Below are 27,095 nucleotides of genomic sequence, written 5' to 3'. Positions count from 1 at the left end.
CCAGTCTTGGGATGGTCCATGATGGAGAGGGGAACTACTGCAGCAAGTATGATGGTGGCATCATGTCCCCTACGCTGTCAGTGGGGAATGATGGGGTGTTCAAGTGGTCAGTGTGCAGCAGGGAATATCTACAGAAATTCCTACAGTGAGTAGCTTCAGTGTGTGTTTGTGTGTGTGCGTGTGTGTGCACATTTATCAGTGTTTTACTGTATGTCTATATGCCTGTGTGTGTGTGTGTGTGTGTGTGTGTGTGTGTGTATGTTTGACTGTTTTTCTGTTTGTCCAATGTCTGTCTGTTTTTTAGTCTGGTCATAAGACATTATATCTATGTAGAATTTGTTTTGCTAATATTGTGGTATACTTTGGAAATAAGTTTATAAGATATATCAGTTATTGTTATAATTTCAAAAAATTAATTAAGCTGGTCTTTGACGATTGTCATAGTGACTTGATTATTTTAAAACAGTAATGATGGGTATGTGATGATGATGTCATCCTCTAGGTCACATCAGTCACGCTGCCTCAGTGAAGATGAACCCAAGATGGCGGCTGATTACAGTTTCCCAGACAAGCTCCCGGGACAAATGTACGATGCTGATACTCAGTGCAAGTGGCAGTTCGGGTCGTCTGCGAGTCTTTGTAATTTTGACTTTGGTAGGGTAGGTGTGTGTATGTTATTACCACTTGTCATCTAGAACTGGAATTTACATTTTATGGTGCAGAAATTAGCCAATTTTTACAAGAATTAAAGCATGACTTTAAGAAGCATTCCCTTACTCACCAAATACATCACCTTTCTTTTATATGAAGTTAACTGTTAATATAATGCTATAAAGGAAAATGAAATAATCTATCACTATTTACCAGTGAAAATGGAATGATGATTGATTGAGTGATTATGGTCTGTTAACAGTGAAATTATCATATTTTGATGAGATATTATAAAATAGTCAATTGTCCATTCCAGGAGATGTGTAAGTACCTGTGGTGTCATACTGTGGGTTACAAGTGTGAAACTAAGTTTCTACCTGCTGCAGATGGCACCAGATGTGCACCTGGAAAGGTATGGCGTTGTTATACCTCTGTGCCATATACAGTAATGCCACTGTGTTAAAGTGAATGTCATGTTATCATAATATTTTACTTGGCAAGGAATACTTTTCGATGTGACTGTGCAAACTGCATTGACATGGAAGAGTATTTTATTTGTTACAAAACTGTAAGAAATTTACTCTTTCTTTTGTATATTGTAATTCAGTCAATGTCTTTCATCTGCCTTGACTACATGTATAAGGATAAAGAAATGAGATTTTAACAATCCCAATGGGGTAACGAAATGCTGCTATATTCCAGTGGTGCCTGAAGGGTCTGTGTTTACCAGAGGGAGACTCAGGGCCGGAGTCCGTAGATGGCCAGTGGTCTGACTGGTCAGCCTGGACACTCTGCTCCAGGACGTGTGGGCGTGGCGTACAGCTCAGGAAGAGGGACTGCAACAACCCTAAGTGAGTGGAGGGTAACTGTATGCGTACTTCTTAGAAATTCAGGGGAGGGTGGAGGCCGTCTTCTGGAAGAATATTTCAAGTTTGCACGTATGGGCATCTATTTTTTCTGTCGGAAAAATCAAAAATGGTGGATGAATCAACAAAGATAATTTGGAAGACAGTCAGAAAATATTTCTCTATCTGTCCCTGAAAATGAAGACGTGGGCAATTTTTTTAAATTAATTTTTTTTTCATTGAAATATACTTTTCAGAATGTTGTTTGTTAAGCGTTACAGTAGTCATATGATAACTGAATCTTAAATTCTGTTTTTCCTTATATTATTCAGTTTATGAAAATATGATCCAATTGTTTCCAGGCCCAAATTTGGTGGGGAGCAATGTCCTGGGAATGATACAATGTATCAACTGTGTAATACTGAGGTAAGTGGCTGAATACTGGTACATCAATTTTATTTGAAAATTATTGTAATATCTTGCCAAGTTCGAATGAAATTAATGAAATGTTTCTTCATAACATTGTTTTGTAAGTAATATTCAGGAAAATTGGTCGAAGGTTCTAAACTGAATGGGTTCTAAGTTGCATGGGTTCATGTAAGGAAATATATTATAGTGATCTAATTGATAGATTTCAAAAATTGATTGGTTTGAATAAAAGGAGTGTTTGAACATGGTTTTCAAAATAACTTAGAATATATGAATTTTATATAAATGACCATTTTGCACCTTCATATTTCCTATATTTTTCTAGATTGCTATGAACATTGGTATAATTTGCTCCTTTTGATATTTAGATAATGTTATGATTATGAATGTGCACCTATAAGAAGTAATGAGGAACATGTAATTTGTCTTTTCAGAGGTGTCCAACTATTGGCTCCACCTATAGGGCATTACAGTGTACCTCACGTAACTACATCAAGTTCAGGGGATGGTACTACAAATGGGAACCATATACAAAAGTTCCAGGTAAATGTCTTCTTAATAAAGTGTATCTCAAATCTAATTGTTTGGTTAAAAGTTTGTTCCTCATAAGATATTTATGATACTTTAACATTGAAATGCAAATTACTCACACCTTTCATGAGTATTTTTGCTGATTTTTAACAAAAAAAAAAAGAATGTGTTAAATTTACACGTTAACCTATGCAACAGAAAAAATGTCCTCACATGTCTGAAGACTAAAATATTAAATATTTGTTACTGTAGCTATAACCAGTTGCCAGCATTGCTTGAGAATTATTTCAACAGTTTTTACTGCATTGTTGAACCTATACCTCAGATACCTATTATTAGCCATTACAAATAACTAAATGTCATGATGACCACTTCAGAGGAAGACCAGTGTAAGCTGTACTGCAAGGCCAAGCGTTATTCCTTCTACTATCAGATGTCTACCATGGCAGGGGATGGCACTCAATGTCTCTACAACCCACAGGGAGTCTGTGTACAGGGGGTATGCAGGGTAAGCAGGGGTGTCTGTGTACAGGGGGTATGCAGGGTAAGCAGGGGGGTCTGTGTACAGGGGGTATGCAGGGTAAGCAGGGGGGTCTGTGTACAGGGGGTATGCAGGGTAAGCCTCTCACACATGTGTCTTTCAGGTTGTATTTACAATTTTAAAAAAATATTATTCTTTGGTAAGTGTATATATTTGTTTATGTGTTGTGGTGTATTTTGGTGTTGAAAAGATATACTTTTATAAAATACCTAATTATTAGTAATATTTACACTTATCCAGTGATAGAAAATAACTTTTGAAAGCCAAAGCTTACTTTTCTTATTTTACAATATGGTTGTGATGTAAGTTTCATGTAATATGTGATATATTTCCCAGATCCCTGGTTGTGATGTAAGTTTTTATGTAATATGTGATATATTTCCCAGATCCCTGGTTGTGATGTAAGTTTTTATGTAATATGTGATATATTTCCCAGATCCCTGGTTGTGATGTAAGTTTTTATGTAATATGTGATATATTTCCCAGATCCCTGGTTGTGATGTAAGTTTTTATGTAATATGTGATATATTTCCCAGATCCCTGGTTGTGATGTAAGTTTTTATGTAATATGTGATATATTTCCCAGATCCCTGGTTGTGATGTAAGTTTTTATGTAATATGTGATATATTTCCCAGATCCCTGGTTGTGATGTAAGTTTTTATGTAATATGTGATATATTTCCCAGATTCCTGGTTGTGATGTAAGTTTTTATGTAATATGTGATATATTTCCCAGATCCCTGGTTGTGATGTAAGTTTTTATGTAATATGTGATATATTTCCCAGATCCCTGGTTGTGATGTAAGTTTTTATGTAATATGTGATATATTTCCCAGATTCCTGGTTGTGATGTAAGTTTTTATGTAATATGTGATATATTTCCCAGATCCCTGGTTGTGATGGTATTCTGGACTCTGGAGCTGTGGAAGACAGCTGTGGCATATGTGGAGGAAAGAACAACACTTGTGATAAAGTCATAGGGACTTTTACCACACCTGCCAGACCTCATAGTAAGTTGAACATTTGTATTGTAAAATACCAGATACAACCAATGCATTTCTGTCTAACATACTGTTTCACATCTAACACACTATGCCACATCTAACAATACCATGCCATACAAGTCTCTGTCACATCTAACACATTTCTGTCACATCTAGCACACTGTGTCACATCTAACAGTGCCATGCCACATCTAACACATTGCTATCATATGTAGCACACTGCCAAATGTCAATTGTCTCCACTTCAATTACTTTCAATGTCAAGTTGCCCTAAATATGCTAACACCTAACTAGGTCAAGTCAGGACATGAAACTCAGACGTTTGTCCTTTAGGTCCCAAAATCCGAATAGAAATTTTGAAGATTTAAACTACATATCTTGTGTTTTTTTTTTTTTTTTAAATTTATATAAAAAACTATGCATCTATGTTTACCTAAGGTAAATCTTATTCAACAACTAATTTTTCTCCCTCAGCCTACCATTTTGTGACCAAAATCCCCAAAGGCTCAATGGAAATAGAGATTCATATGCTGCAGATCTCAGCCAGTTTTTTAGCTGTGCGTAACCTTCGCGGCAAGTACTACCTCAATGGGGATTGGCAGATCCAGTGGTCTCGAAACTATCAGTTTGGTGGCACCACCTTCAGTTACAGCAGGTCTTTCAAAGATCCTGAGAGATTAGAGGCTAAAGGGCCCATCACTGAGGATTTGGTCATTATGGTGAGGAAAATATAATGAATAATTTTTTTCTTTTTTCTTTGCAGCTTAGATACATAAATGTTGGGAAATATACCATGATGCAAATAATACACTATTGTAGAATTCTTTCATGTCTCATTTGTCAGTATTGCCCTTGACTCCTGGTACATGGAGTTATAAAAACAATGGAAACCCTTCACCTCCTGCTTTTCAATCTTATTATGAAAATTGGACAGGATTTTAAATGATTATTTGCAGCAGAAATAGATATGAAATCAACAGATTACTGGAAAACAGTGTAAATTTAAAGAATCATGCACAATAAGATGTAAAAATTGCTACAAATTAATTCAACTGTAGTTTTTAAACAGACAATACATGTGTAATATCCAAACTTTTCCACTCCAGGTGATGATCAGAGGCCCCAATCCTGGTGTGAAGTGGCAGTATAGGTCACCACTGGCCTCCCGACTTCCTGAGGTTCACAATAACAACATCCAGACCTCCACAGGGTACAGCTGGAGAGTGGAGACAGCACCATGTTCTCGCACTTGTGCTGGAGGTAGGTGCTATTTTCGCATAAGATACAAAAGCCATTCAGATTTATCTGTAAATCAGGATGCTTGGGTATTGACCCCCCCCTTTTGAACCCCTGATATAGAGCAATCTTTACATTTCCTGAATTCTTGTTACTCAGGCTTATGATATAGGCAAAAATCTCTATCTATGTCAGGGATCTCGTTGGTTCATTCCAGCATAAATCCAGATTTTGATTTTGGTTGATATACTGAATATTTATTGTCAACATAAGTTTTGTAAATTCAGTGACACATTGGCCAAAAGAGGTATTATTTTACTATTTGAAGTATGTAACAAATAAAAATAACAAGTTAAAGCTTAAGTAATGTTCATGTCAAACACTTCAATTGAAATAATATTTCTAAACAAGGAAGCATTAGGTTGCAAGTTTGCTTTATAGGCTCATAATCATGTAGATCTGAGAAAAAGATTGACTGTGAAAAGAGTAATAAGGCCTGTCATGTCTGTTACGTATTAATATAGGAGAGTAGGTGATAAGGCCTGTTATATATATATATATATATTTTATGACTTGTTAATACAGGAGAGCAGGTTGTCTCAGCAGTTTGTGTGAGAGATGGCCAGACTACTGTCAGTGAAGATCTCTGTGAACAGAGCAGTAAACCAGTTGTTGGCCTGAAACCATGCAACCAGCAGCCATGCCCTGCTAGGTAATTCTGGCTGACTGAAATATTCATGTTGTGTTAAATAAAAAATTTAATAATTGTTGTATGTCACATTTCTTCTGTTATTGGTAAAAAAATATTGTATACTAGCCTTTTTTGTATACTACAGTGTATCATACTTTGTTGGTTTGTAAATTTGTTTTAAATTTTTCTAAAATCATGTCTTCTATTACTTCTGTCAGCAACTTTTCTATGACATGTCTTAAAAGCATGGTAAAAAAAAGATTTTATGGACTTTGATATACACTTGGAATAGTATTCTAAGCTGTTGTTTTCAATTACCAAACAGGTGGGAGACAGAACCCTGGGGAGACTGCAGTGCCAGTTGTGGAGGAGGGCATCAAAAGAGGCGTGTCATGTGTATGCAAATGAGGTCAAGGTCAAATGATGTCAGGGTCAAGGGTCACCACTGCCAAGGTGTGAGGCCTCACAGAAGGCAACAGTGTAATGTCCATCACTGTCCACCAATGTGGCAGACAGGGAGCTGGTCAGAAGTATGTCACCCCCTCCTCTCTCTCTCTCTCTCATGTTATTCACTATAGCACAAATGCAGTTTTAAAATCATGGGTAAATACAGAGTATCAAAATTACAAAGAGGGAAGGAATCAGCTAGGACCAGCCTTTTCTTAATCCTAACTACTCCAATGTTCAAGAAAAAATAATAACACTGATAAAGAAAGAAAGAGAAAATAGGAAGAAAAAAAGAATACTTGCTGAATTCTGAAGTATGTGAAACATGTTTTTATTAGCCTTTTATATGATTTGTATTTTCTCCCTCTTTGAGAAATTGGAGCAGGAGGCCTGAATATGACATTTTGATTCAGAAAATGGAAGAAAGGGATGCTGACTCTATCTATTTACAAATATACAAAGAAAGTGACAATCACAGTGTAAATACCAGTATTATCATTATAAAACCTCCCACCTTTGTCTCACAAGTTAACAAAGTTATAAACAAATATGATTCCAGTGCTCTACAACTTGTGGTGAGGGGGTCAGGACGAGAACCATCGAGTGTAGAAGCCTGAGTCCCAAGGGGGACACCAAGTGGCCAGACACCCTGTGTCAGTTTCAGAAGAGGCCCAACTCTACGACCACGTGTTATCAGCAGGCATGCATTAGACCACGGTGGTCAGTAGGGAAATGGACACTGGTAAGTTTGCCTGTACAGCCAGGATCCATCAAGGCTGGATATAGTGCTGCCTAGTGGTTAAAAATTAGGATAATCTGGATAGTTTATTTGGAGGACAACTTTTTCATCAGCAGTGGATAGCCTTGTCCAGAGGTTAAATCGGGTTATCCAGAGGATGAAGTTGTCCAGTCCAAAGAGATGGGATAGATCTCCTATCCTGCTGGTAAAAATGGTGAACCTGCTTGGTTTGGCAGTAAATCCTGTGTGCTTTTACAAGATACGACTATCCAGCCTTAATGGAACCAGGCCCATCTAGATACTATAGGAGATTTAATCACGTAAATGTTTACACTGCATGTTAGACCTCTGTATGTAAACTAAATTATTTTTCCTGGAAATGGAAGCAATTTTCCATTTATCACCAAGTTACATATCTCAAACCAAGTTATACCTGAAAACCATTGAGAAAATTACAGTCAGTAAACCTGTTTTCAAGTCCAGGAAAACTATTTCTTCAAGTTACACCTAGACCACATTCTGCCTTTGTGCATGATAATAGTTTGTTATTATGCCATTTCTGCTGATAGTACACATTTATGTGATTCCATATTATATTTTACCTACAACGTGGTTAGACACGAACAAGCAAGGAAAATCTTCGGTATGTTAAGTTTTTAACTAACACAAAATCTTAATTATATCAGACTGATTAGTCTTTTTTGTTTCATTCTTCATATTTTCTTCTGCAATTAATTTCAGTGTTCAGTCAAATGTGGGAGGGGACAGCAAAGGCGCTACCTCCGCTGTTTCATAGAAAACAATATGGTGGATGACAAGCGCTGCGCCAGTGTGCCAAGACCAGTAGTGTCGCTGATGAAGGAATGTGACACAGGAAAGCAGTGCTCTGTGAAGGGGAAGTGGTACGCCTCTCCCTGGTCACAGGTACACCATGTTCAATTATCTCGCTTTAGGGCTGGTGGTGCAAACCCAAAAGGTGGTAGTACCTCTCTGGTCCTCTAGTTGTTCCATGTTAAGTCTAGGGCATTGTTTGCGTCCTTTCTTGGTTAAGCCAGTAACCTAGATATCTAGGTAATTAATAAATTGAAATTTTAATTACATATTTCATCATATTTTATCGTAATATTCCTTTGAAAGGAAACAAGCCATTTATAATGTGTTTAAATTTGTATGTATAAGTACCCATTAAATACAGTATGCCAATCTGCCACACTATACCCATCTACTGGCACAGCAGTACAGCATTTTTCCACGTTTTTATTTATCCTGACTATTGAACTACAACAAACAGGTGTCTCTTTGTTTCAGTGTTCAGTGTCATGTGGTGAGGGAGAACAGACCAGGTTTGTCAAGTGTTTAGGAGAGAATGGAGAAAAGGAAAATGAAGTGACCATTAACTGTGAACAGTCTTTCAAACCAACTACCTCCCAGACATGTAATCTTCAAGCTTGCCCAACACCTAGTATGTTTTTAAGATTTATTCTTTGGTTATATGTTGAACTCATTTTAATAAATCTGATCATTCTTTGCTTAATTTTATTTTACTTTTTATTTCTTTATTTGTTTTTGACTCAGAAATTCATGCTGTTAAGTTATATTTTGTTAATTAAGTTTTGATTGCTTGATTCATTCATTCATGCATTAACATTTGTGTTTCTAAAATTGGACAATGAAATCTCAAAATTCACTTATAATTACTTCACAGTAGATAATAAAAAATGAATGGGTGTACTTCTTGCTATTGTTGTTATGATTATAAAAATTCGGCAATGATTTGAATTCTTCTTTTTTTTTTCAGAGCCCTGTGAAGATGAGTATAAGTGGTGTTATCTTGTTCCACTCCATCATTACTGCAGTAAGAAATATTATAGTGCTACCTGTTGTAAATCATGCCGAGGAACATGACAAAGTCCAAAATTACTAATTTTTTTAAGTAAAGCATGCGTCTTAAGCCTCTAAATTAAGTCCAGATAAATTTTGTTTTTTAAAAACTTTAGCAATATAGTATTTCATAATCTCTGAAAATAAAGGACTATGCTTGTTTTTGAATTTTGTTATGTTCATTAAAAATGTTATTTAAACCTTTTGTTGAATACTTTAAGTTTGGTTTCTTTGATAAAAATAAAAGATCATTGTAGTTGTCCAAAAGTTGTACTTTTTCATTATTATTGTTTTTAAATTCTTATCAGGAATTCAGTTACCTGTACTGCAGCTTTGTTCTTTGTCAAACTTTTTCCCGTTAAGGATGTGGACTGGGGTGCGCATGTGTCACCTTTAGCTGACTAATTTCTTATTTGTAATATTTCTGGTTTTATATTGTTTTGTTTTCATACCTTGTTATTTTAATGACCCCCCCCCCTCCACTCCTTATCATAAGTTCAAGTTAATGAATAATCACTGAAGATACTTTGTGTTGCCCTCTTTGATAAGATATGGTCAAATTGATATTTGTTTATTATTATGTGGCATAATATGATCATATGAAAGCAGGGATAGATTAGCTTTACACTATAGTTATTGTTCCAACCTGACTCAAATATTTTAAATTGTTTTAATCAATGTCAGCCTCATTTAAATGTTTTAGCAAATCTGAGTATTAAATTGGTTTATACCAAAGATGGATATATAAATTAAAATTAAATGTAAGTTTTTGATGTTATGTTAATTTCTAGTGGGTAATGTGTTTGTTAACTGTAATATGTATAAACATATTACAACTGTATGTGACTAAAGTATTTTTTCTGATGAACAAGACTTTGTGAAGTTACTTGTCTGTTAAAGAGGCACTCCTGAACCAGATTTTGCATTTATAATTTATGCAGTTTGTCTTCCATTTATACATCTGTGTGTACATATATGTATTATTCTGAAAATTCTAATGATTTATTCATAATTTATAGATCATCAGGGTTTTTTTTACATTGTAAATTTCTTATCAGTTATAACCTTGTTTCATTACATGTATATAGTGAAGGAGAAACAAAATAAATTTATTTAGAAACTAACAAATTATTATTATTTATAAGGTTACGTCCCTTTATCTATCCACAGCACTACTCCCTTTTTAGAACGAAAGTGACATTTAAAACATAATTCTAATTTTTTAAACCCAGTGCAAATACCAAGACCCAAAAGTGACCAACTTTTCAAAGAATTATTTAAAAATATGATGAGAACTGTGCAGGATGTATTGAAGAAGAAAATAATTAATAGGCCTATAATTTTGCTTGGGGGAGTAACAGCAAGATATGACACCATTTGAACTGGTAAGGTATGGTGAAACTCGACTACTGTAGTTCATTTCGGGGCCGTAGCAATAGTCCGAAGGTTCAATAGGCCGAATGTTCACTATAGAACCTTCAGACCAATGAACCCTTGATTAAAAAATCAATGAAAATGTTACCACTTTTCGGACCAATGAACCTTAATTCGGACCAATGAACCTTCGGACTATCGAGACGCCCTCGTTCATTTCAATCATGTTATTATGTCCAAGTTTCAATTTGTTGTATTTTTCATATCACACACAGTGCTAATTTTTTTTTTTTTTTTTTTTTTTTTTTTTTTTTTTTTTTTTTTTTTTTTTTTGTTATCTATGAAATAATAAAAAATTAATGATTTTATCAATCAAGATTCTTGGGTATGCAATCAATGTACATGATCAACCTCCAACAATATATATTTAAAATCACACAACAGTTGCTATAGACTTCAAAAACCCCCGCTAGGTGTCAGGACTCGTTACCTTATTCCTGATGATGAGTCTTACACCGGCATTGCATCAGTTTCAACTCCAAAATCTGACCAATCAACAGCATTTGTACGAACATAGTACTACGTATAGAAAACGTCTGGATCCTTCTAGATCCTTCTCGAATGTTTTAGTAATATAAACGTTTGCACATTTTACCAAGCTTGCTACTTCATCGTCTCTAGATCTATGCTTATACCTTTAAATCGATAGTGATGTAAGAGCACGAACTGATCAGGATTGACAAAAACTTGATCAAGTTGATATATATGTTATTTCAAATGGATTCAAAAGTTTGATAAGCCTGCAACATGAAAGTAGGAAACTGGAAAATGATGCGCACTGCAGAGGACGAATATTGTGTGACGTTAACGAACGATATATATATGCACTAGATCGACTAATTTAACATTATTCGATTTTTCACAGGATATCAACATTTTTAAGGTTTGTAAAGTACTGAAAATAGCTGACACTTGACTGAAATTTTTGTGTGTCGGACATAACGTACGACAAAGCTTGTTTTAAATAGCATTTAAAATGTTTTTCGAGCCGGCCGGCATCGCCATTATGCACGGAAACTCCCCTTGTATTGCGGTGCCTGTTTACACTAAATTTAGCAACTGACCGCATGCTGCCATGACAACCGGGGAATTCCCGGGCCTCGGTCTAAGTTTGCTCGAGTGCTCGTGAAAACGACGATATGTGATTGGTTAATCATATGTCATTTTCTATTTTTAGGATTCATACGTCACAGCTGGTATAAATACAGAAGGCATTTCCCACAAGCCTCTGTTGTTGCCTGTCATTTGAAGAAGCCGGTCGCGTGTAGGTGGTGTTCCCCTTTTGGCCATTACACACTATCTGTGCAGTGATCATAACAGCATATCAGTCTTGAATGACGCTAGATATATCTAAAACGTCATTAAGACGCAGACAGCCGATTTCCCGCAAGAAATTTGGCGAGAAGCTGGGCAGATTTACGAAGCAACATCCCGACCGCCATTAAGTCAAGGGGATACCTGAGTCAGCATTTTTCCAAACAAAATGGAAAACGGTGCTATGTTGGATGCGACATGGTTGGAGGAGACATGTCAACTGACAGTCCCGCCCCAGGGCGACTCCCTGGAGTTCAACACGGACGCGGACGACGGGATTCTTGCGCTTCAGGGCCTAATTACCGCTGACGGTGACATTATCAGCGGCAGTGACGACACACCTGGACTGTCAAGGAAAGATTTTCTTTGGCTTAGTCCTGCAGATGCCCCGTGCGCAAGCGATCCACCGTCCCCCGAGGACCCAGTGCGAGTTCCTGGCGTTGCAGTGGACCAGTTGGACTTCTTCGACATGATTAATGAAGGTGAGGACGTGGGTTCTGCTATCGACCCTAACGATGCTTTAAACGTTCTCTTAGAGACTCTCTCTAGTGTATCAGAAGCTCCCTCATCACCCCCTGCCTCCTTGATTTCCTGTGATTCAAGCTTTGGCTTCACCGACGAAGAACTGGTGAGCCTGACAACCCCAGAGCTTAACCGTCGCCTTAAAGGACTGTCTAAAGAAACCGTTGCCCTAGCTAAGAAGAGGAGACGTACCCTTAAAAACCGCGGGTACGCCTCTAACTGCCGCGCCAAGCGCTCTCACACAAGGCAGAGCCTTCAAGAGGAGAATGGCAACTTGCAAAGGGAGGTTGAAAGACTACAGAAACAGCTCAGTGAGACGAAAAAAGAACTGACATTTTACAGAAAGGAGTGTGAAAAACTTAAAAAACAGAAAGAGGATTGAGGAGAGGACTTTAACTGTTGCTGCAGTAACCCTCATTACTGGACTTTGATTCTTTGAAGGCAGAGGGCAGCAAGTGCACAGGATCTGAGGACGCCGAATGATATGATGTGATAAAACTGACATGGGACATGTCACTTTAATGATGGAATGAGGTCACTGATAAGACTGTACTAAAACATTGTATGGTCACTCCATTCAGCTTATCAGTGACAACACCGCAACATTGAACAGAATCAGATGTACAGTGTACAGAGTTGTTATGACTGTGTAAGTGATTGTGGATTGCGTAAGAATGTATTATTTCATTCATAGTGATATATCTTCAAAGGGTTAAAATGGTTACAAAAAAAAATCACAAAATCGAAAAAAACAAAACTGTTGTTTAAGTGTGAGTATACCAGCTTTATTGTGCTTTGTGGATAGCCACAGTGCTGATGCATTTTAAACATTACTCAAAGAGTGCAATTATATTCTTTACTTTGTGCAATGAAGTCTGTTAAGTTAGTGTAATTTGCTTACAGCCATTAATAAGAAGAGGTCACCATTGCACAAACTCATAACATCATTTAAGAATGTAAGAAATAAATATTCCATCTTTTAGATGTGATAAGTAGCCTATGCAAAGCTCACAGGAGCCCTGCTTAACCATCAAAAGGCTATCTTTAGAAGAAATCTCGACTTTGTCATGTAACATGGACTATGTTAAGTTTTAAACTTTTTTTAATATGTAACTTATTTGTAACATAAGGTTAAGTGAACAAGTGAAAAACAAACAAAAAAGCAACAAGACAGGCAACCAACAAAGCCTCAATAACTCGTTAGTTCCCTGTCACTGCTACTCTAATTTTTATAGATAATTATTTTACCAGTGACAGGGATCTTATGAAGAGTAAGGCATTTAAATATATTAATTATAGAAAAAAAAACCTTTCCATTTTAAGGAAAGAAAAAAAAATTGTAAAAAACTAAAGTTATAAAAAAAATACCAAAGGCCAGATACAACTTGAATCTGAGCCTCAGATAGTGACATTGCTGACTAAATGTCTCTTTGTCAAGGTTGGATCAAGTTTGACTTGAAAGATCATTGTGAAAGATCTGCTATTATAGGATAGGGTTATATTCGCAAGGAGACATCTAGTCATACCTCAAAACCATCAGGGGGTAGTCAGAATTAACTGATCTGTAAGCCCTGTGAAAGACTTCCCAACTTTGCCAGTAAGAAGGACATGAGAAAAACAAGTAGACCCAAAAGTTTATCAAATGTATTTAATTATTCTTGAGTGTTCTTTTAGTTGTTTGCAAACCTCTTACATGAAAAAGTGATGAAGAGGTTCTTTTTTATTGATCAAGTTTGCTATTGTAAAACAGTGGATACTTGTATTTTATATTCCTCTGTAATAGATCCTGTTATTTATATTGGTATGTTATCCAACTTTTACTCAGGTGTTTGTAACAAATCTGCAGATTTTTAAATTAGCCTTTTAGACAACTTTAGTGTGAATGTGAACTGTATGCATGAGGAAAAGATTTATTTTTATTTGTTAATGTTTTGTAAATTAAAAGTGTAAATAATGTACAAAGTAATAATAATATGAATGGGAGAGAGCAAGAGCGAATGTGAAGAATTTTAAATACAAAACCATTGTTTTAAATGGTAATTATACAATATTTAGAACACCAATATTATATGTTTGATAATCTTTTGGGTTGAATATGATGATGATGCTCACTGCAGCATTTGATATGCATTTTGTGTTGTTCCCTCCAGACATGCCTGGGCTTGCTTCTCTTGAGCAAGGAATTGAGAATGACTCATCAATTTATGCACCTGCAGGATTAATGAGTATGGTAGGCCTATCTTTGCTGTTTGGGACAACACACAATTAAGTTACTTTTCCAAGTATTAAATACTGTGAATTGTAATGAGGAGATGTTTGAAAAAGAAATGAATGGATGTGGAAATTAAAGCATTGAAAAATCCATCTACTGGTTTTGTTTTGTGCAATGTTTTACACGTTTTTCTGACTTTCTTATTATTTGACCCAAATCTCGTCAATGGGCCCTTATGTTTAATCGCGAATTGCGAGTAGGAACTAGTTTTTAAAATATGGAAAATTTTAATCCTGTGAGTAATAATCACACAACCGCATTTATTTTGATGCCAGTCTCAATAAATAAATAGGTTTTCTCACTAAAAATATGTATTTTATAACTGGGAGCGGCAAGATTCCAAGAAATACAACAGAACAACGGGTTACCAAAAAAGGAAAAGACAAAAGTCACCTTACCTTACATACAACCCCAGCTACGTGGATCTGTTCTTACGTTGTTCGTCCTGGCGCATATAACGCTGATGTAGTACCGTAGGGATAACCTCGACGTTTTATAGCGTGAAATGTGCATAGGCAAGCTATTTTGACCCTCTCTTCGGTCAACGCTGTGCCAACGTTTGCTTTGGTCAGCTATTTTGTACCTACATGTACCGGTGACTATTGAATACCACTAACTGGGAGGAGGGGGGTGTAAAAGGCACATTCTGTGTAGTTTTCTACATTATTGGGAGTGTTACATGGTAAATTTCGCAGAAAATTTGATGCCTGAGATGAACAGCATTGGTTTTTTACGTCGATTTAGAGGGTTTAGACCCTTACGGCTATACGGGTCAGCAGTGTGAAAGATAACATGAACGAACAGGGCCAGCTACAAATAGGCTGTTATATCACGCTGTGTATGTGATTTACGTATGCATTATCACCATATCACGATTCATCAAGCTTATAATAAAGCGGATTGCAAACTGTAACGAAGTATTGAAATGTGTAAGGCGCCTTTGAAAAGGTTTTGTAGGAGTGCCACATCATTATTTAACCTTTTTAAACCCGTTTAACCGAAGGAATGCCGTTTTCGTTTACTCGGGGAATCCCCCTGGAAAATCCTACAACGAGAGAACCCAGACCCTATAGGCCTATATATATACAGGTAATTGGTTAGAGCACGTAAGGAGTAATCGGAGTTTATATTTTTCAAATATGTGATAAAACAAGCGGGTACGTCAGCGGTAAATATTTTAAACGTAAATCGAGTCTCCGGGCAGGGTTGATCACGTACTACAGTGGCGGATTTAGAGAGGGGGGGGGGTCAGGGGGTCCTGGTCTAGGGGGTAAAGGGGGTCCTGAACCCCCCTCCTTCAAATAATCCTGGATCCGCCCCTGTACTAGCTACGAAGTTTCACGTCTTTCACCTGTATCACGCTAGCACACAGTGCTGATATCACAGTGATGTCATCACATATGGTTCATATTATCAGAGATCGAAAGTAGTACTAGAAGTGATAACGCAAGCAAGCCCTTACGTGCTACGGGGTCGCTGGGAATTCGAAAAATATTCCGTGGAAGTCAAATTTACAAGAGCAAATAAAAGGTAAAATGAACGTATTACCAGTTATAACAATTAATTATATTTAGACTCTGTAACTGATGCACGTCTACCGGTGTAACATTAACAGTAGTCCGATAGGAACCGCAGTCCGTTCTCCATTACTTCATGTTACTTTGTAAACATGTGACATCCGTTTCATAAACTGATCTCAATACTTCTACTAACCCCAACCTGAACCAATCATATGGGACCCGGACTCCCATTCATAGGACTGCCATTCCTGTCACACCGGTCTCAACTATTTCCATTGTATTTAGGAAAGCGACCACAGTATAGTCAGCTTCCTTCAAACGTATTTATGTATGTCAGCCATGTACGCCAATCAGGTTTTCGACAACCCTACCAGTACCCTCTCGACTAAATGCATGTGATTACCTTTAAGAATCATCTGTGAAGTATAAGAACGAGAGAAAAAGTGTATGAGGGTTAATAATAGGTATTACAAGTACTTTTGTTATTTTGAAATGGAACTTTTTCATAGTATATTGTTTTATTTTCGGTTTCCGGGTTTCCACAGATTTTCGATAGCTTTTTTTAGATAAGGGAGGCTGTCGAAAACGAGGCAGTGCAGTATGAATTATATTTGGTTTGAGGATAATACCTCCTTCAAGCCACTGCAGGATCTTCAGCAATTTATGGCGCCAAAATTTTATACGCATTGATGAAGTTAGCTTTGTATACTATTTATCATTATTTTTATTAAGCTACACATATATATATACGTATGTACAGACCATATTTGCATATCACAACGTTATCTACTTGGGGGCACGGGACACAAGCACATGTGTAGGGCCTGGATATGTACTTCACGTGTTCATCCACGTTTCCGATACAAATGTCACAAAGCCATCGTCAGATAAGTCAGCAATTGGATTAATGAAAACGTCTCTTTTTTAATTGCAGATAAAAGAGAGTTTAGACACTAACGTTTTTCCGTGGCAATTTTCTTCCTTCACATGTAGTAAACGTACGCGTTTAAGATTTGTATGTGTTCCGATTTAGAAATGAGAAATTATACAAAATCTCACATCTCGAACCCAAACTGCCTTCTTTTTCATTTCACTAAAGTAGATTAGTAAAATTTGCCAAAAATTGACTTCGTCGCCATGTACGTGTTATTTAAATTTGATTGTTTTTAAATGTGACATAAAAAAAGTTAAAAACAATTCACCTAACATCATTTCCCCAAACAGAAGCAGCCTCCAGATCTATTGAAATGAAATGTGTAAAGCTTTTGGCCACCACTGCAAATTTATAGAGAAAATGGATAACTGAGAACATATGAAGTCGAAGGATTTTCAGATGCACCCTAAACAAACCAGTAACTCCAAACCTGACAAAAATTAGAACTGGAACCCATGATTTCATAAAGCAAACCCTCTAGAAAAAAGAATATGTAGACTGTTCGGACATCGAGTGGAGAACGAAGTCCTTTTTCTCTTGCAGTGTCCCCATTGTAGATTTATTGATGACTTGGTGCTCGGGTAGCTGAGAAAATGATGAAGTGTCATGTTGTCATGGTTCATTGCACATGGGTTAGACTTCATGCAAAAGTGGACCAAATACACATTGAGTAATACTCAGTGCGGATATCTGCACATTTTGAGGATTGGTTTGGAGGCTTATATAATTATAACCCAAAAAAGGCCACCATTGTTGTTAGTCCAGTGTCATGTCACGCCTTTGGCTTCGTTCACATGGAATGTCTATTTTCTAAAAATCTATTTTCTATTCGCGGCATCTTATGATCACGGTCTGTGCCCTGAATATCCCGCCGCGTAATTACTGGCAGCGCGAGCCAGTTTCTTATAGTATTACTATAAGTTAAACTTATATATAGTAACTGGCTCGCGCTGCCAGTAATTACGCCGCGGGATATTCAGGGCACAGACCGTGATCACAAGATATACCGCGAATAGAAAATAGATTTTTAGAAAATAGACTTTCCATGTGAACGAAGCCTTTCATGTGAACAATGTGCGTCTCTGGGCACCAGGTTCTCATTATACATGTATCCTCAACTGAAACAATCTAAGATGCAACAGATTTGGCTGAACATTGATAAGATACAGTGTATGCGCGCCTTCGGGTGTGTGAGGTTGTGTGTGAAAATGGGTGTATGAATGTGCATGTAGGCCTATTATATTAAGATACACAACCATAAATGGCTCTAGTTTGTATACTAGTGCACTGTATCACCTTGGGTCTTCTGTAATGTACTGTAGGTTTTTGTATATATTGTATTGCACGTTTTACAATATTAGATGAATATTCCAGTGACTTAGCACCCTTATTATAGTTTTTGCGTGTACTACAGTGTATGTGCGCCTTCGGGTGTGTGAGGCAGTGTGTGAAAATGTGTGTATGAATGTGCATGTATTATATTAAGATACACAACCATTAATGTATCTAGTTTGTATACTGGTGCACTGTATCACCTTGCTTTGTTAGGTATTGTTCAGATTGGGTCTTTGTAATGTACTGTAGGTTTTTGTATATATTGTATTGTACGTTCTACAATATTAGATTGATATTTCAGTGACTGTGTACCTGTGACTGTGCATGTACTGTATTAAGTTACACAACTGTACTGGTGTAGTGTATCATTTCGTATTTGTATTTGTAACGTAATGTGCTTTCTGATTCTGTGATGCATTGCATGTTTTTGTATGTTTGTATATATTGTAATGCATTGTATTGTGTTTGTAAATGTATATGCTTAATAAAAAAATATTATTATTATTATTATTCTTATTATTATCTTAATTCATTCAAACTACTTAGGTGACCTTTTCCGACGTCGACAAGATGGAACATTGGAACTGGATGAGAAAACAATTTGTGATCACAGTTATAATACTACAGTGCGTGTGTCACGGGTATGTTGATGATGATGTTTATTTGGAGCTGGAGATGGAAAATAATGCGACAGATCTAGACTCGTACTGCACTTCGCCTCGTGACAAAACTTTACCGGACCCTGACTGGGGAAACTGCACCCCAAAACCCGAGGACTATCTTCGTTGTGTATACTATAGAACCAATGCCTCGGCTACGTCTGCCGTCATTCGCAAACACTACCTAAATAGGACCGATGCTGCAGCGTCAGACTATGTGCTTCTCGTTGGTCGGCCGCTCATTTATTGTATTGGACTGGTTTGCAATATTCTGTCCATTTGTGTTTTCTCCCAAAAAGAGCTCCGCCAAGTTGCGACCTGTCAGTTCATGATTGCAATAGCAGTGTTTGACATTATAACTATTATGAACGGATTTTTTTATTGGACTGAATACGAGCTCCTCGTACCAGTTATGACTTCACATGTGGCTCTGTGTAAAATCTCCGTTTTTACAATTTACTGTGCACCAGAAATAAGTGCGATCACGCTGACCGTCATGAGCGCCGAGAGACTTATGAGAAAGTTGAACACTCCCGCTCACGAAAGATGGTTCTCTATAAGAAGAACCCGTTTGTACATCGTGGCTATTGTTTTGACTATGGTGCTCCTTAACATCTACATCTTTGTCTCCGACATTTATTTTGAGGAATGTTGTGAGAGGATTTGTTGGAATATATATCATGATGGAACTCACGTACTGGACCTTCATGAGAAAAACTGCAGAGAACACATAGAAAATGACTGTGGTAAGTATACTTTACATAAGCCGTACTGCTGTGGTATATCCAAATTGGCCGTCGCTTTTTCACCTGCGACTCCGCCAAACAAGTCTACGCGTCGTAAATGTCATTATCTTTTTTTTTTTTTTTTTTTTTGACATTTTGTAAACCGAGGTCATTTTCGCCACAGGTTTCATAAGGTCATGGTCTTTTTCATTTAAACTGAGGTGGGTGAACTGTAGGTTTTCTGTCGTTATTTAATGTTATTTCCTTAAGAACAATATGAGATAGACTTTTTTCATTAATTTAAGACAATGCAAATTTTTTTATTAAAATGATTTTCTAAAATAAGTCTGAATAGCAGCCAAGAAAACCGAAGTATTTTGAGAGAAGAAAATATCTGATAAGAGTGAATCTATATGGAAACATACAGTAAAGGGGCGTTTATAATACACATTGCCAATAAAAACGTCACTTCGATGTCATTTTCAGGTCATACGGGTGCGCTTGCCTTCTTCAAGGTCTACAGATGGGTGGCTCTTTCAATATACTGGATCTTGCCATTTGTTGGGTTGCCTGTCATCAACGGATGGTTATTGTACGAATTATGGAAGGAGCGCCAACGACGTAACAATCAAGAATGCAGGCCGATCATTCCCATGCCAGACCTACCTGTTCATGGCTCGGAATACGAAGAGAGAGATAAAGAAATTACGAAAATGTTAATACTCGTGACTCTTTCGTATTGGGTTATGACAACAGGGTTTAACTTCATGCAGGCGGGAATAATTGACGTGTACCACGCCTGCACCCCCGATGAACTGGTTAGAAATTCTACCATCTATTCGATTTTTATGCTTCTCTTTTACTTGAATCATGCGTCGAATTTTTTTCTGTACTGCATCAGTGCTAAACCGTACCGCGACGAAGTAAAATGTATGTTTGCGCGCGTATACAGAGCTTTGTGTAAGAAAGCGTCATACATCAGAGTACGTTATTCGAAAAACAAAAATGAGGAGACAGACCCACATTTATGAACCTCACAGAACGATTGGACAAGTTGACCAACTAAAAAGGGTTTAATATAGGACCGCTAAACTTGTCGGCAAATCCTGTATTTTATCAGCATTTCAGCTTAAAAAGATTCACAATTTGTACTTGTATTGGGTACGTTTAGTCGTAAGTGGTACATAATTAATATACATTAGTTTGCATATAATAAAATAATATAGAGTACAAATGTAAACTTACTATGCCCCTACGCACAACACCATCCAATGACGTATTGTAGTGGATAAATTTTACATATCTGGCATTTCAATATTATCTTACACCTATCAAGTAGTAGTCCTGTAAACATGGCACATTTTAGTTATTTGATGCTCACCAATCACACAACTAGTTTCACTTTGGCATAGAAAACTAGTATGCTTTAATTTTAAACAACTGTAACCAATATGCAATCATATACGACAGTGAAAATGCATCATAAATTGCCCTCTCTTACGAAGACAATATGTTTGTTCTAAAAAGTTTATTTGTCAGTTTAACATTATATAAAAAATTAGTAATACTTAACATTTATGAATTTCAGGAAATACTGCTAACAAGATCTTTATTTGTAGTTATAAATAAATTTTTACTATAATTTCCTTATTGTATTAGAGAACCAAGGAAGTTATTTGCTAATGTGGCATTTAGCTTTGTAAAAGTTGGCAAAACTTTTGAAATAGTCTCAAAGGAAAATATGCGCTTGGTTAGGTAGATTTAAGGTATGTTAATTTATATTGGAAATCTTTTTTCAATATTGTAATTTTGTTGTAGAGTGCAAATTCGTTTTTCTTCAATTATTAAAAATGTTTATTTATATTATTCAATATTCTTAGTATCTATCAATTTACTTGGATAAAAATGGAATGTGTACCTATACATACTATTACACTGAAACAACCTGCACGAAAATGCAGTAGTATCGAAGTAGCAAAGAAGCATTAATGCAGTAGTTGTGTGGAGCATATTTTCAGTAGAAATGCAATATAGCCTACTGCAATTCTACTCCAAGAAGTACGTAGATTTGTACAGAGAGGAGCATTAATGCAGTAGATTAGCAGCATGATAGAAGCATGTTTCAAATATGCTAATTAGCTCCCAAATTGAAGCAGATTTGAAGCATGTTTGCAGTAGTCTACTGCGTTTTCGTGTGGGTAAAAGTCAGGAAGTGGTCAACTCATAGTAAGGATAGTCACTTTTACAGAATAGAACCAGATATTCCATTTACATTACATCTCATGAAATACTGTGAACCATATTTCTGAAATTTAATATCCATAAAAAATGAATAACTAAAATTCAATACAGAAAATTAAAAAAATCTGGCATTTATATGACAAAGAGTTAATTTTATCAAGGAGAGAGAAAGTATGTTTAGAATAGATGAATTAAATGAGGATTCATGCTACACTCTTCCCTTCTTGATCCTGACACTTAACAGTTTGAATTAAAATGAATAAAAGATACAGATAATGAAGGTCTGTTATGATTCTCAACTTTTCTCTTTCAAATCTAACAGTTCAAATCGTCCCACTGCTTCTGACACCATTTTTTCACTGAGTTCCCACAATGCATTGCACAGTTTTTCTTTAAATGTCTTCTCTGCTGGGAGACAGCGACAACAGTTGTTAAAATACATCCCTCCGTATCCATCTATCTCAAGAGCTGTGGCACAGAACACAGTTGTAGCAGCACCTTGTTGCTGATATCACAAAAAAAGATAAAATTATTTTTAACCAGCACCTATACCAATAAATTAAACATTGGGTGGCATTCATGTAATGACAATTTTGAAAAGTAAAACTTACATTATCTTTCTCATGCCATAATCAGGGATGCATCTGCCGTAAAGTGAAAAAGTCCAAAAATACCTAGGCCAATGATATTTTTGGCTCTCAAAAAGTCTGAAGTCCACCGATTGTCAAAAAAATCTCATCCCTGTATAATCTTATAATAAACAATTACTAGTGACAAGATTATCAATCACATTTCATACATTTGCCTAGACATCTTGGTGACTCACCATTGATTTAGTAAATGGGCGTGCGAGTCCAAAGAGCAGCGTCCAGACCCACCAGCTTCGATGTAAATTGGTGTACATCATGTTTCCTGGGTGACAGGAGTTGGTCCACACCCTAAACTTGCTCAGCCTTGCATGGAGCCCATGGGCAAATAGCACATTGCACAGTTTTGAAAGGTTATAGGCATACATGGCCGTGTAGTTGTCTTTATCGGGTGATAATTTCTGAATGGAAATATTATCTAAATCAAGGTCTGAGAATCTGTAATAAAGAAATAGATTGATAATGGTCGCTGTAACTGCAGTATGAATATGAAAACAATGCAGGACTGGTATTTGTTATAGGTGTCTTTATCAAGAACAATGAAAAAAAATTTTTTTCAAAACCAGCCCAACAACAGAACGATGTCAGAAAATGTAAAAATAAATTTCAAGAAAACAAAAATAAATAAATAAAACAAAACAAAACTTCCTTCCCAAATATACAACAAGCTTAGCACTTGGCTAAAACTTGCAATTTTTTGAGCAAGTTCAAGCTTGGTTAGAAAATCAAAGTAATTCACATACAATCTGGGCCATAGCACTGTACCTGTGTGATTCTGATGAAACAACCACTACTTTTGCTGGAGCTGACCGTATCAACACCTCTTCCAGTAACTGTGTTAGGAAGAAGTGGCCCAGATAGTTGACTTGAAATGTGGTTTCATATCCATCTTCTGTTAACTCATATGGGACACCAAACACTGCTGCATTCACTATCAGAATATGCAATGGCCTGCAAGAAAAAAAATCATTTTAACTATATTTGCTCATTTATTTGTAAAATGCTCTGGAACTACACACATCTTTTATTACTTTACAAGTACACTGTTCACTCCAGACTTCTGCTTTGAAATATATATAAATGCTTACAAGAACAGATTAACTATTTGAAAACTGATCTTTGAGACAACATGTGCAAATTCTTCAGGACCTACAGTGTCTTTTTGCTTTAACTTCTTCCTCACAAAAACTGATAAGTTGCCCATCATCCCTCCTTCATTCTTCATCATCCCTCCTTCATTCTGCACAGATTTCAGAGTGACCAAGTCACTGTGTGTGTGTGTGTGTGTTTGTGTGAGTGAGAGAGAGAGAGAGAGAGATTATGACCAACAGTCCAGTTTATTTAACTTTTCTATTACTAACTACTGAAATCAGGCCTACCCAACTACCAGACTCAGCACCGAATGATCCTTAATTCACCAGTAGATCGGACCACACTACCCGTTTTCAAGGTGTGCGTCAGTATGCGCTTCAAGGTATCAGATGCGACACCGCTCTTGCCCAGTACGCGAGGTGATAGTGATAATTCTCAGCGTGGTTGGAAAGTAGTGCATCTCATCTCAAAATTTGTTCTGGGGTATGATACTGTGTAATGCGTACTGACCCACACCTTGAAAACGGGTAGTGTGGTCCGATCTACTGGTGAATTCAGGATCCTTCAGTGCCAAGTCTGGTAGATGGGTAGGCCTGGACATGTTACCAGTCATTCCTCTTGTACTCCTCAGCAAACTCCTGCACAGACCTCAGAGAGGCCAGGTCCAGTCTCATGGCCACCACTTGGGCCACTTTTCTTTCTTTGTGTATTCTCTCCACAGCATCATGAGCCTTCTTCATGTCACGGCAGGCCAGGGTGACATGGGCCCCATGGAGGGCCAGAGAACGGGCCGTCTCAAACCCTGTGAGAGGAAATAGCAGATTTTAGGCCCCCCTATCATAATAATATAAATTTGCTTGTTTCTTTTTCTTTTTCTGGTCTTTCATTTTTTAATACAGTTAACCTAACGTCACTTCAGTGACTGTATAACTAATGCAACTTCTGAGGTACAATCATCAATGAAGGTTACATTAATAAAAGTATAACTTGACAGAACACTAATTTAAAAAGCATATATTACAATAATTGTGACATTTGGAGGATCTCTAATCTACAATTGTACTAATTACACAAAAACAAAGGTAAACATTAAAATATAATATGATACAATCAGGGTAAATTTACATTTGCAAAATGCGCAAGAAGTCCATAGCAATTTTTTTTACACCAGGTGGATGTCATTAGTTAGAGGAAATTACAAGAAAAATATGATATGAAAAGTTATCCATTTCTCACCTATTCCACCATTGGCTCCAGTCACAATGACATACTTCCCAGTGAGGTCCCTCCCCTGGAGCACCTGCTCTGCAGTACTACTGGCATCAAACCTCTGTTTAAACTCCAGCAGGTTGTTCCCAGTGTCTTCTACAGCAAAAGCAAGGCGAGGGTCAGTGTAAGTGACTTTCTCATTGATGTGGCTGTAAGAAAGAGCACATGGAACATATCAAAATTTATCACTATTAGTGACTGAGGATGGGTGGTAATATCACATAGAGAAAACTGACCTTGTGAATAAAGGAAAGTTTACTTTGTGAAGTTTAATTCCAAATTAAAAAATTTCCTTGTGATGTTTAAGCTAGGCACCCTGAGCTTCAGAGCTAACTTGACACTAACCTTTTCACTGTAGCCTATCTCCATCGTGTCAAGTAACCTCTGACGAAAATAGTTTGACCTATTTTATATAAGCCAATCGAATCCATGTTTCAAAATTTTTCACCAAAGTTTGGTGAAAACGCTGATTGGTTGATCGTCAATCGGCAATCCTCGGCTGATTCCGCAAGCTCCATACTAACAACATAGTTAGTGTCGAGTGCGGAGACATCCGAGTAGTTCCGAGTGGTTCCGAGTGCATAACCGTACACAAAGAAAGCATGGAGTTTATCGGAATTGAAACCAGAGCAGTATGATGCCCTGCATCATTATCTACTGAGGGATGATGTATTTTGCGTGCTGCCCACAGGTTACGGCAAGTCCCTGATATTCAGCCTCATCTTTGATTGGTCTGGATTTGAACAAAGCGCGTTTTGACTCGTTCGCGTTCATTGGCTAGATCGTTCAATGAGTCATTGAGTGCGGGCTTTAAATTTGATTGGCGGGCGGCGGGGGCACTCGAATCTGGTCAGAGGTTACTTGACACGATGGAGATAGGCTACAGTGAAAAGGTTAGTGTCAAGTTAGCTCTGAAGCTCAGGGTGAAGCTAGGTGACTCATCACTCAGTTGTCAAATATTAAACTAAGAAGAGCCTTGTTTGCAATATAAGACAATTCTGTGTGCTGGGTGAAGTTCCAACATCTATATGACAAGGAGCTGATGATAATACATATCAAGTATGAGAAGGCATAATCAGACATTTACAGCTGGGTGAATGGCTGCACAGGGAGATCTTACTCAACATAATACACCTGTCCATTGTCTTTGAGCTTCCTTTCCCAACCATATGGAAGTTCTGAAATGAATCACAGAAAAAAAAAACATTCAAATCAGTTTTTTTAAAGTTCTGCTAACCTGCAACTATTTAAATTGTATGAACTTAGCAACCCTGAACTGATGTAAAATATATCCAACTTATTCTGTTTTTTTTCTTTTCTTTCTTTCTTTTATTATTATTTTTTTCATATAGTAAGATCTCTTAGAATAAATGACAAATTAAAAACATACCTCCTGTTATCCTTTTCTTTCTACCAGTTGTAGGATGCTCCCATTGTGTGGACTTGGTACTATGACTGGAAATGAAATATAAAACATGAAAATAGTAATTATTTTCACTACATACTACTGTATATGGGCAACTTAAAAACTGTAATGAAAATGAACCATACATGTATACATCTGCTGCTGCATAACCTGGGCTGGACATAGTGCATTAGTAAGAAGCATCTTCCTAAAAAAAAAAAATGAAAATCAGATATGATTCTATAACAACCAGTCATACTTGTAATAAACCTTGTAGATGAAATTGAAGCAGATTTTTGTCGAGATGTAGATGGGGTTCAGACAACACAAAGTTAAAAATGTTACATCCTACAAATGAAACAAGGAGCCTAGAATACTACATGAGTTTTCCTCACTTTGCATAGTAAACCCTTCCTTCCAAGGTGACTCTCTCTTCCCAGCCAGCAGGAATTTCATCTTCACTGTCGGTGTCTAGTGCTCCAGCTGTAGCCATTTGTTTTCAGTTCGTCAAATCGAGGCTGGGGATTCCCAAATTGAACACATTATTACTCCACAATTAACAGGATTGCATGTAAACACTAAGTAAGGTTGAACGCCTTATAAAATATTCATGTGGTGCATGTTCTTAAATTTATTGAAGGGTGTAAATTACCCGGCACACATGTATTTAACGACAACCTGAAATGGGAAAAAAATTGACCTTTATTCAGCCTTGAAAACCTTGCGCCAAA

General features: G+C 36.9%; 4 protein-coding genes and 1 long non-coding RNA gene across 8 annotated transcripts in view; 3 read left to right on the top strand and 2 right to left on the bottom strand.

Annotated features, from left to right (window-relative positions):
- The window catches only part of LOC106157836 (A disintegrin and metalloproteinase with thrombospondin motifs 16), a 58,600-nt gene extending 48,481 nt beyond the window's left edge, over positions 1-10,119 (top strand). For all 3 annotated transcript variants that reach the window (XM_087010673.1, XM_087010672.1, XM_013533601.2), the window contains exons 9-24: positions 5-145; positions 503-659; positions 968-1,063; positions 1,354-1,502; positions 1,859-1,922; positions 2,360-2,468; positions 2,834-2,964; positions 3,884-4,007; positions 4,476-4,720; positions 5,108-5,261; positions 5,823-5,949; positions 6,254-6,458; positions 6,935-7,117; positions 7,856-8,038; positions 8,423-8,576; positions 8,913-10,119. In XM_087010673.1, coding sequence (XP_086866799.1) covers positions 5-145; positions 503-659; positions 968-1,063; positions 1,354-1,502; positions 1,859-1,922; positions 2,360-2,468; positions 2,834-2,964; positions 3,884-4,007; positions 4,476-4,720; positions 5,108-5,261; positions 5,823-5,949; positions 6,254-6,458; positions 6,935-7,117; positions 7,856-8,038; positions 8,423-8,576; positions 8,913-9,019 — 2,329 coding nt within the window. In that variant the 3' untranslated portion in view covers positions 9,020-10,119. The remainder of the gene's footprint in view (positions 1-4; positions 146-502; positions 660-967; positions 1,064-1,353; positions 1,503-1,858; positions 1,923-2,359; positions 2,469-2,833; positions 2,965-3,883; positions 4,008-4,475; positions 4,721-5,107; positions 5,262-5,822; positions 5,950-6,253; positions 6,459-6,934; positions 7,118-7,855; positions 8,039-8,422; positions 8,577-8,912) is intronic.
- On the bottom strand, positions 6,691-15,691 carry LOC106157838 (uncharacterized). Its single transcript, XR_015333807.1, has 2 exons — positions 14,936-15,691; positions 6,691-8,181 (listed from the first exon to the last, which is right to left on the bottom strand). It is a non-coding gene; the product is annotated as an uncharacterized LOC106157838 (long non-coding RNA).
- LOC106157837 (uncharacterized) lies at positions 11,068-14,629 on the top strand. Its single transcript, XM_013533604.3, has 2 exons — positions 11,068-11,312; positions 11,607-14,629. Exon 2 carries the CDS (start codon positions 11,913-11,915, stop codon positions 12,645-12,647), a length of 735 nt encoding a protein of 244 aa, XP_013389058.1. The 5' UTR covers positions 11,068-11,312; positions 11,607-11,912; the 3' UTR covers positions 12,648-14,629.
- Positions 15,692-15,871: 180 nt separating the features above from the next.
- LOC106157823 (uncharacterized) lies at positions 15,872-22,235 on the top strand. 2 transcript variants are annotated; one of them, XM_013533575.2, is made up of 3 exons: positions 15,872-16,067; positions 18,873-19,731; positions 20,197-22,235. In XM_013533575.2, the coding sequence occupies exons 2-3, from the start codon at positions 18,897-18,899 to the stop codon at positions 20,739-20,741; spliced, it is 1,380 nt and encodes a 459-aa protein (XP_013389029.2). In that variant the 5' UTR covers positions 15,872-16,067; positions 18,873-18,896; the 3' UTR covers positions 20,742-22,235. The 2 variants fall into 2 exon arrangements, with proteins under 2 accessions (XP_013389029.2, XP_086866803.1); XM_087010677.1 differs by lacking the exon at positions 15,872-16,067 and adding an exon at positions 16,380-16,521.
- LOC106157827 (WW domain-containing oxidoreductase) lies at positions 22,009-26,901 on the bottom strand. The gene is made up of 8 exons (XM_013533588.2): positions 26,760-26,901; positions 26,350-26,414; positions 26,080-26,137; positions 24,927-25,108; positions 24,297-24,492; positions 23,364-23,549; positions 22,778-23,036; positions 22,009-22,456 (listed from the first exon to the last, which is right to left on the bottom strand). Exons 1-8 carry the CDS (start codon positions 26,855-26,857, stop codon positions 22,247-22,249), a joined length of 1,254 nt encoding a protein of 417 aa, XP_013389042.2. The 5' UTR covers positions 26,858-26,901; the 3' UTR covers positions 22,009-22,246.
- Between the last annotated feature and the right edge of the window lie 194 nt (positions 26,902-27,095).

This window comes from Lingula anatina, chromosome 4 (genome assembly GCF_051362555.1).
Source record: "Lingula anatina isolate TDL-2025a chromosome 4, LinAna3.0, whole genome shotgun sequence".
Taxonomy (NCBI): Eukaryota; Metazoa; Brachiopoda; class Lingulata; order Lingulida; family Lingulidae; genus Lingula; species Lingula anatina.
This window is presented reverse-complemented; position numbering and strand designations above follow the sequence as displayed.